At 52.3% G+C, this 10,472-nt stretch overlaps 1 protein-coding gene across 1 annotated transcript in view; it reads left to right on the forward strand.

Moving 5' to 3' along the window:
* The window catches only part of Aldh4a1 (aldehyde dehydrogenase 4 family member A1), a 28,756-nt gene extending 21,825 nt beyond the window's left edge, over positions 1–6,931 (forward strand). Inside the window, exons 12-15 of the mRNA XM_052177900.1 lie at positions 519–671; positions 1,256–1,377; positions 2,328–2,446; positions 5,281–6,931. Coding sequence (XP_052033860.1) covers positions 519–671; positions 1,256–1,377; positions 2,328–2,446; positions 5,281–5,393 — 507 coding nt within the window. The 3' untranslated portion in view covers positions 5,394–6,931. The remainder of the gene's footprint in view (positions 1–518; positions 672–1,255; positions 1,378–2,327; positions 2,447–5,280) is intronic.
* Positions 6,932–10,472: the final 3,541 nt, after the last annotated feature.

A 10,472-nucleotide genomic window follows, 5' to 3' on the forward strand; every position in this document is an offset into this window, starting at 1 on the left:
TGCCCATCATCCTAGCTAACCGTGTGCTTAGATGTAAACACCTAACTATGTATGCACCTTTCTGTGTGTTTATCTCGGAATATGTCGGTATGTAAGGACAACTGTGGTTTGACCCCATGTGTGCATGGCACATGCTACATAACACATGCTTAGATACATATACCCAGATTCCAGAACCACAGCATACTCATTCATACACACACACCATGGACATACACAACATACACATACATACACATATCACACATGCACTTATGTAAACATCCCCCCACATGCACTACATCGACACAGGCACATACCGCACATGCATTCAGACATAGACACATACTATATACATACATATACATACGGATATGGACTCTTCTCTGTGTCCCCTACCATGGTTTAGCCATGCCTTCAGTGTCTCCAACCCTGCCCCCTCTCACCTTTTGGCAGAGGTATTCTGGAGTGGGTTTGGGGGCGTGGCGTGGGCGTGGCAGGGGCGGGGCTGTCTCTGAAGCTCCGCTCACCTGCCTTAGGCCTTCGCCCGCATTAAGAAGTGGCTGGAGCATGCGCGTTCCTCTCCCAGCCTCAGCATCCTGGCTGGGGGCCAGTGTAATGAGTCGGTGGGCTACTACGTGGAGCCGTGTATCATTGAGAGCAAGGACCCACGGGAGCCCATCATGAAGGAGGTGATTGCCGCGGGCTGCCCTCGGGCACGGCGCCATGTTACTTTCTGATGCTGTCTGCTTTCGTGGAAGTCGAGGGGTTGCTGGCAGGAATGGCTCACAGCTGGAGTGAGCTCAGCTTAGAAGCTCAGGCTCTGTCCTTGTCACTGTTGGTGCTGGCTGTGGCCTAACACGCCATTGCCACGGCTGCAGACGCCCCTGTGGGATACGGCAGCTGTGAGCTTGCTGGCTCCTTATGGTCTGGCCATGGCTGACGCCTGAGATGGCATGGGGGTGCGGGACCGGAGAAAGCACACCCTCAGTGGGAGAGGCGCCCTGAGGAGGGAGGATGCCTTAGCTGTTGAGGGAGCCTCCTGAGCTCCCCAGGGCCTGGCTGTTTTACCTGAGGATACAGCAGGGAAGCCGGAAGGTTCTGGATCTTCTGCCAAATGGTCAGGAAGCCGGGCACAGAGAGACCAGAGGGAACCTGGAAGAATCTGCCCCTCTTTGCCCCTGCTCTGCGCTGTTGTGTGGGCAGAGGTCTGGGATGGTGGAGAGGGTGGCCAGATGGGGACATCGTAGGGACTAACCCCTCTCTCATCTCCCAGGAGATCTTCGGTCCGGTGCTGACAGTGTATGTGTACCCGGATGAGAAATATAGAGAGACACTGCAGCTGGTCGACAGCACTACCAGCTATGGCCTCACGGGGGCAGTGTTCGCCCAGGATAAGTGAGTGGCCTCAGCCCTGGCAGCACTGCTGGTGTGCTGTCCGCGCCAGTTCAGCACCGACCTCACCTCCTGGATGCAGTTTCTGCAAATATCAATTCCGCTTTCCCTCAGAGCGTTCCCTCAGTCCTCTCAGCCTAGAGCTAATGTCCCCATATGGGCACACAGCAGTCTGGCTAGTTAGCTACATGGCTGTCAGGAGCCCCTGGTGACCACAGTGTCTGAATCTCCTGGGACAGGCCTGGGGAACTCATGATCGGCCTGTTGGGGAGGGGGTCCCACTGTGCTAGGCGACCACTCTGCCTTGTGCTGCAGAGACTTAGCTGCAGTGGAGACGGATCTGATATGGGTCCTGCCACCCTAACTTTGAATATATATATATTTTTTTTTCTTTTTGTTTTGTTTTGTTTTTTTGGATTTGGTTTTTGGAGACAGAGTTTCTCTGTGTAGCCCTGGCTGTCCTGGAACTCACTCTGTAGACCAGGCTGGCTTCGAACTCAGAAATCCACCTGCCTCTGCCTCCCAGAGTGCTGGGATTACAGGCGTGCGCCACCACCGCCCGGCCTAACTTTGAACTTTTGTATTTTTCTTCCTCCTTGGCTCTGTAGCCACTCTGTCAGCCTCTGGTAGAAGCGTGAGCCGGGGAGGAAGCATAGACTCTGGGTGTTTGCTTTAGTGAAATGGAGGAGTTAAACTGGGGGTCCCCTCCACCCCCATCACCCCGCCAGTTGTGGCCTGACCCCCTGTGCTCTCCATCGAGGCCTCCCGGTGGCTCTAGATGGCCAGCGAGCTGAACCCCTGCTCAGGGGAATTGCTGAGCCTCAGGGCCCACTCAGCCAGCAGCCAGCTTCTAACATGGCCGCTTGCTTAGCTGGGAGCCAGTGTGGGCTGAGGGAGGGACTGGAGGGCAGACTTGGGGCTGGTGGCCCCGCGATCACAGCCCTCTCTCCTAGAGCGATTGTCCAGGAAGCCACGAGGATGCTGAGGAACGCTGCTGGGAACTTCTACATCAACGATAAGTCGACGGGGTCTGTGGTGGGCCAGCAGCCCTTCGGGGGCGCCCGGGCCTCAGGTGAGTGGGAGGCAAGTCTGGGTCGGAGGCCGACTCCCGGTCGGAGGCCGTAGGTCATTACCTTGGGGGTGTGAGTCGGAACAGAACAGCTCAGTGTGGGGGTGTGTGGATGTGCAGTCTTTTCAGGAGCTTTGGAAGCTAGGAGGCCATTCTCCTGTTGTGCAGGAGAGGAAACTGAGGCACGGGGGAGGGCTGTGGATGTTAGCATCAGTGCTCAGCGGCCCATCCCTCCAGGCTCAAGATCACCTGAGTCCAATGCTCTGTAGCTCAAAGGTGGAGCTTGGGCTCAGGAGAGGGAGTGGATTGTCAGCAGCTACTACTGCTAGTGGTGGGCAGGGCCAGAGCAGGTAGTGGTGGGCGGGGCCAGAGCAGGTAGTGGTGGGTGGGGCCAGAGCAGGTTGGTAGGGAATGTGACATTTCTATCCATCCGTGTGGCATGTAACGTTTAAGTCAGCTAATCTGTCTCTTCTAATATCGTGTGTGTGTGTGTGTGTGTGTGTGTGTGTGTGTGTGTGTGTGTATGTGTGTGTGTGTGAGTGTGACTAAAAGCATTCAAAGCCATTACTTCTAGGTCTTTGAAATATGTAGCATTTTTTTTTGTCACCCATACTCACCCTATGGTGCAGAATGCAGCACCCCAGGACTTGTTCCTGTCTGCCATTCCTAATCTAGCGACCGGTCTCATTGCCAGCTTCTGAGATCAGTTCATTTGGGTCTGGCAAGAGCGAACGCGACATTGTGGTGTTTCTGAGCCTGGCTTATTTCATATGGCATATTGGCTCCCAGTTCCTTTTTCGTGACTGAATAATATTCCACAGTGTGCGTGTACCATGGTTTTTTTTTTCAAGCACACATTCGTCAGTGGACTGTTCAGTTGTTCTTTTTTTTCTTGGCAGTTTTGCAAATAGAGTGGACGTGAACACCGATGCACAGATAACTTGTCAGTGTGCCGATTTCTGTTTTCTTTCCTGGCCAAATATTCAGGAGGGATTGCTGTCATTTTAACAGAGCAATTTCCAAAACATTTCTCATGATTCTTTAATAACTTGCCCTCCCTGTGCAAGGTGTGCGTGCATGCATGTGCATGCGTGCTTACGTGCAGTTCCTGCGTTTGTATTGGAGTCTCCCTCTCCCTTTGTATCTGCTGATACTTGCTGTCTGTGTTTTGACGCTCTGATATTGGTTGCCTATGAATTGACAGCTGTTACTTTCTATTCCTGGTTTAACTGCTTCTGCATTTATCACCTCTCCCTCCCTCTTACGCTCCCGTCCAGTTTTAGTTTAGAGTCTACTTTTTATCTGTTGTGAGCAACGCCTGTGTCTTTGAGATTCTAATTATATCTCTTCAGGGGGTGAATTTCTATAAATAATGTATAGTTGGGTCTTATTTATTTCTTTACTTAAAATTAAGTATTTTGGGGGGATTTGGTACGATGGACCATGTCTTTAATGGCAGCTCTTGGCGGGCAGAAGCAGGTAGGGCTCTGTGAGTTCAAGGCCATCTTGGTCTATATAGAGAGATCCAGGCCAGCCAAGGCTGCACAGTGAGACCCTTTCTCAAAAAATACCCCTTTGATTTAGTTAATGAGCGTGTGTGTGCATGAATGTGCTACAGTGCACATATGGAGTCACAGAACAAGTTGTCAGAGTTAGGGCTTCTCCTTCCACCGTGTGGGTCATGGGGACCAAAGTCAGCTCCTCGGGCTTGATGGTGAGCACTTCTGCCTGTCAGATCATCTTAACAGCCCAGGGTCTCATTTTTTTGTTTTGTTTTGTTTTGTTTTTTGAGACAGGGTCTCACTATATAGGCCTTGCTGGCCTGGAACTTGCTCTGTAGACCAGTCTGACCTTGAACTCACAGAGATTCCCCTGCCTCTGCCTCCCAAGTGCTAGATTAAAGGTGTGCACAATTTTTAAGGTAATGAGCAAAGTATGTTTGGTGTATGAGTAACAGGTCACCTGTATGTAGTTACCTGAAAAGTCCAGAAGATGGCGTCAGATCCCCTGGAGCTGCTGGAGGTTGTGAGCCACCTTCTGTAGGTTCCAGGAACCAAACTCTGATCCTCTGGAAGACCAGGAAGAGCTTTTAACCACAGAGCTCCCTTTCCAGCCTGGGTCTTGTTTTTTTAAATCCATTAACTCACTATGACTTTTTTTTTAAAGATGTATTTATTTAATTTGTATATATGAGTTCGCTGTAGCTGTTTTCAGACACCCCAGAAGAGGGTGTCGGATCTCATTACAGATGGCTGTGAGCCACCATGTGGTTGCTGGGAATTGAACTCAGGACCTCTGGAAGAGCAGTCTGTGCTCTTAACTACTGAGCCATCTCGCCAGCCCCCACTATGACTTTTAATTGCAGAATTTAACTCATTTACATTTATGGTGATTATTAAAAGCTAAGGCTTGATTCTTAGTTTTACTGTAATTCTTTCTTCCTCTCTTACCTTCTTCCTGTGGTCAGGTGACACACTCAAATATTGTGTTTTAATTCTTGGACTGTCTGTCCTTCATTTCTAAACAACAGCTTGGCTCGGCAGTGTTGGTTTTGCTTGGGTGGTGTTTGATTCCTTTGCTACCGTGAGCCTTGGCCTCTCATCTGCCCTCCAGCCATGTACTCTTGACCCGGATATGCTCAGCAAGCGCTGAGACTGTGAGTGTGTTTAGTTGCTATGTCTCCAAACCTGTTAGCATTGTGTGTGTGTGCGTTGTGGACAGAGCCACCATTTACCCCTCTAGCCGCCAGCCCCATGCTACCCCATTCACCAGGTTAGCTTCCTACTCGCCACCTCTCTCCTGCTGCCAAGAACCATTGTGTGCTCTCTTTCTCACAGGAACCAATGACAAACCAGGAGGCCCCCACTACGTCTTACGCTGGACATCACCCCAGGTCATCAAGGAGACTCATAAACCCCTTGGGGACTGGCGCTACTCCTACATGCAGTGAGCCCTGCCCAGCCCCTCCGTCGTCAACCAGACGTCCATCCAGATGACTGACATCTCTGCACTGACCCCCTGCTCCCCGACAGCTCATCTCGGACTCTACAGCTGAGCTGGACCCTGCCCTGGCCACTGGTGCCTGTCCTTAGAATGAGGTGCCCTGGCTTCTTCAAGTCATACTCGGGGGGATCGGCCAATCCACCCGGAAATCTCATCTGCTGCGCAATACCCTGGCACCTGCAGGTCCTCTGCCCATCTTCTTTTCTCGCCTCATCCTGGGCCCGGTGACTCGGAGGTCCTCCAAACAGAGAGGGATACTCTCAAGTCTTCATCCTGGGCCCAGTGTCTCAGAGGCCCTCAGAAGAGAAAGGCATATTCTCAGGACTGTGTCCAGGAAGGAGACAGCCCTGGTGTCCTGTAGCCTCACCACTCAAAGACTCCTGACCTAAGTCTTGTCCCCTACACGTGTCCAGTGAGATAGGACCTCAGCCAGATGGCTGCAGGGGCACCAGCTGCCTCTGCCCTTGGTCTGTGCTAGCTCCTCCCACAGTCTAACTCCTCCCACAGGCTAGCCCCTCCCACAGACTAGCTCCTCCCACAGGCTAACTCCTCCCATAGGCTAACTCCTCCCACAGGCACTTGTGGCCAGCCATATGCCTTAGACCCATGTGCCTTCCTCCAGGGTGCATCCCTGAGCCTGTATCCGTCCCGGCCACCTGCCAGGAGTGACCAGCGGTGGTCATCCCATACCGACTGAATCTGGGAAACCTTGAGGTGGGCCTCCGTTCTGTACTGTTGTAGGATGCAGCTTGGGGTCCTGGATAATCAAATGTTTCTAGCGGCCTATGGGCACTCATCTTTCAAGGACATTTGCCGGGCGTCCATATGGCACTGATATAGCTGTTCCCGAGGGCTATCCCTGTCACACTCAGGGGCGGGTACCAGTACCAGGTCAGCTCTGTGTTCTACTTCCTTTCGGGGCCCATGTTGCTTCCCAGGGAGCAGGACTGGGTTGCAGATGTCCCAATTCTGCTGTTCTACACTGTGAGGGGGGTGGGGCGCACTTACTGCCTCACAAGAAAATGCCCGATAGCTACTCGAAGTGGCCATGGGGGATGGACTGGCTTCTCATTCTTAATCTAAGGAACTGCCAGCGCCTTGTCACGTGGTTCTGTGTGATGCTGCGGGGGTTGGGGGTTGGGGGGTGGGGGGAGTGACTCCAGAGCCCAGTGTCTGGGCTTAGAGATGGTTTTCTGTCTCCACCCTCACCCTCACCCCAAGGTGGTCACCAAAATAATCATGTAGTTTCTCCAACCTTCCATGTCTAAAATGGTGACGATTCCCTCGTGTACACCGAGCATCGATGAGCTAATGCATCCCTGTGGATTTCAGACAAGTGATCAGAAATGTCACCCGTTTGTTCCCTGACACTATGTGCTGTTTATGTATCAACTTTGCTGGGCCACGGTCCGCAGAGACCTACCTGGTCAGCCGTTACGGAAGTTTCTGTGACAGTGCAGTAAAGCTTAAATAGGCGGGCTCTTACATTTCGATCATGTGTGGTTTTCGAATGTTCATACATGTTTGTAGAGGTGCCTTCAGAGGCCAGAACGGGTGGATAGTTGGGGCTGGTGTCCCAGGCCTTTGTGAGCTTACATCTGAATTCTAGTTGCCCGATAAAGCAGTGAGTTCTCTATCCGGCAGGTTATCTTTCCAGCTCCAGCGTGCTGGCTTGGAGACATGGTCTTGCTAGGTAGCACAGGTTAGCCTTGAATCTGGTGCCTCAGCCAACAGTGTGCTGGATTTGCTAGCCTGCATCTCCAGGCCTGACTTTAAGAAGCATAGCAGACTTTTCGTAGTGTTGAGTGGGCCTTATCTAGTGAATGTTTAAATAGAACTGAGAATGAGCTTACCCAGGAAGGGAATCTGCCCCTGGAGACGATTCTTCCTGGTTTTCTGGCTTGCCCCATTCATCTTCCTGATGTCCCTCTCTTCAAACCCACCTCCGCCCCTTCTCCCTTTACAGTCCATGGATTCCGTGTCCCCTGGAGAACCTTGGCTAACACACACGTCAAGGACTCTGCGTCTCCTTACTCTCAGCCCCACTAGCAGGCACAGCCTCACTCCCTTTGTACACCTGAGGGATCTGAGGCAGAGCTGACATGGCACGTCCCAGGAGAGCGGGGTTGCCGGGATGCGAACCCAGATCTCTCTGCTGTACTCCTGTGTCCACCTTGGGGAGACCTAGTCACATGGCCCTCGGAACTGGTTCCTGCAGAAGGAAGCCGTGAGGGGCTGTGCCCGTCAACAAAGCCCTGGGCTCAAGCTCACTGGCCGCAGTAACTCCCTTCTAGACAGTGGTAACACGGCTGCCCTGGCTGTGCCTCACAGAAGGGAAGGTCAGCATTGGTAACTCTGCTTCTGAATGAATGGTACCAACCAGTCATAGGCATAGGGAGTAGGTTTTACAGTACTGAGGATGGACCCTGAACTCTTGCCCATGTCAGACGAGCCCTAGACCACTGAGCCACACCCCACCCTCTGGATATGCCTCTCTACCGCTGATCATTCCAGGACATTATTTGGTTTCTGTGGTGGGGCCGGCAGAGGTCACGGTTGGTGGTGGTGGTAGGCATAGTGGGAGGCAGATTTGAACCCAAGTCTGGGTGTCTGTAGCCTGTATTCTTAGCAGTCTGCTCCATAAGGGACTTCTGGGTCCCTATGTCACTGCCACTATATGACCCTCCCATGATGTCTCAGACTCAAAACCATAACCTTGTTCCCTTGGGCTTGAGGCTCTCAAGGACACATTCTCTGGTTGGGCTCCTGCGACTGCTTTAGATGGTCATCAGTGTCAGTCCCCATGTCTGTGGTCACCCACAGAGCCCCCTCATTTCCCTGCTGTGGCCGGGGACCCAGCCGCAGCCCTGAGCCTGAACAGAACCATTTGACTGTGGCCGGATGTCCCTGCCGCCTCTGCCGAACACACGGTCACTCAAGCATAGGCGCTAAGGAAATGAGCAGCCATCTGCTGCCTCCTGGACGCCGGGCGACCCGGAGCCTCAGCAGGATGGGGCAGAGGAAATGGCAGGGTACACACACCTGCTCCCACCCGACCCATCTTCATTTCCTTAGTTCAGGTATCAGCCACCAGGCATGTTTACACTCTACGCCAGACTGGCCCAGAGCATAGGCTGCGGGTCCGGCCCTGATCTAAAGGCTTTAGAGAATTTAACGTGGCTGGCAAGATGACTCAGAGGGTAAAGGCATTTGCCACCAAGCCCAATGACCTGAGTTTGGTTCCCGGGACACACACGGTAGGCGGCAAGAACCCTTTCCTGCTGCTCCGACCTCCATCCCCTCCCCCGGCACATGTGAGTGCGCATGCAACATGCACACACAATAAATGTAGTGAAAATCTGATCTCACCCTTCATAGCATCTCTTGAAGTGTAACCCATTCTACCCATTTCCCTGCTAGACAGGTGGGTGCCAGGATACCAGGATAACAGGAGATGATCACCCAGGCTTCAGTTTACATCCCTGGATGCAGAGCCAGGGGGCACATCTTGTCTGGGCTGACGGGTGGTGGCGTGTCCATCCCTCAGCCTCCAGCCTGTCACTTCTCAGTGGCTGGGGACCAGATGAAGCAGCAGCGTTCTGGGGTGTCGGCCTCAGAGCAGGAGGGACACTTGGTGACTGAGGATCATCCAGCCTCAAATCATTCGGTCTTGGAGGCTGCACATCCGGTGGGGATGGGAACCTGTTGATTGGCCCCATGATCCCCCAGCCACAGTATATGATCTCAGTTCCCCGGCAGCGGGGCTGTTGTATCTGCCTTTCACAGATGAGAGACACTGAGGCTCTTGGGACACAGCAGTTTGCTGAGGAGTTGGGAGCAGTATCCTCTCATCCAGAAAGCACTTGAGTCTGCAGACGCCATAATACCCTGCTCATCATCTATTTATATTTTTCCTTTCTTTCTTTCTTTGTTTCTTTCTTTGTTTCTTTGTTTGTTTGTTTATTTCTTTCTTTCTTTCTTTTTCTTCCTTCCTTCCTTCCTTCCTTTCTTCCTTCCTCTTTCCCTCCCCCCCCCTCTCTCTTTCTTTTGGATTTGGTTTTTTCAAGACAGGGTTTCTCTGTGTAGCCCTGGCTGTCCTGGAACTCACTCTGTAGACTAGGCTGGCCTTGAACTCAGAAATCCACCTGCCTCTGCCTCCCAGAATGCTGGGATTACAGGCGTGCGCTACCACTGCCCAGCCTTTTCTTTTTTCTTTTTCTTTTCTTTTTTGAGACAGGGTCTCAGGTAGCCCAGGCTGGCCCTTTCTTTCCCCAGCTTCCTTTTGGTTGCTGTGATAATATGCTGACTGAAAGCAATGATTCTCTCTATTTTTTTTTAACAAAAATTTATTTAACTATATTTATGAGTACACTGTCACTGTTTTCAGACACACCAGAAGAGGGCATCAGATCCCATTACAGATGGTTGTGAGCCACCATGTGGTTACTGAGAATTGAACTCAGGACCTCTAGAAGAGCAGTCAGTGCTCTTAACCACTGAGCCATCTCTCCTGCCCTGAGAGCAGTGATTCTTTGCAGCTTGTAGGTTATGGTGCATCTTGGAGGGGAGTCAGGGCAGCGACCTGGGGGGCTGTGGAGGAATGCTGCTTATTGACTTGCTCTCCTCAGCTTGCTTAGTTTGTTCGGACCATCCAGAACCATCTGCCCAGGGACAGCACCTCCTACAGGGAGCCAAGCCCCCAGTATCAATCAAGAAAAATGCCCCAGACATCTCCCCATAGGCCAGTGTGACAGAGGCAATTCCACATCTGAGGCCTCTCTTCCCTGATGACTATGTCAAGTTGACAAAAATCAACAGCACCCTGTATAGCCAAGGCTCCACCCCCTGAGTGCTGGGATACCAGCCCAGCATCGCATACCCAGCCAGTCTTGAGATGTCTTAACATCCCTGAGGCTGAAGTGGAGAGAGCCCGTGGGGAACCAGGGCAGGCCTTCCCAATACTCTGCCCAGTGTCTGAACAACAGTAGACTTGCTTACAGGCTCCACCGTGAAGAGGGCCACCCTG

This window comes from Apodemus sylvaticus, chromosome 3 (genome assembly GCF_947179515.1).
Source record: "Apodemus sylvaticus chromosome 3, mApoSyl1.1, whole genome shotgun sequence".
Lineage (NCBI taxonomy): Eukaryota > Metazoa > Chordata > Mammalia > Rodentia > Muridae > Apodemus > Apodemus sylvaticus.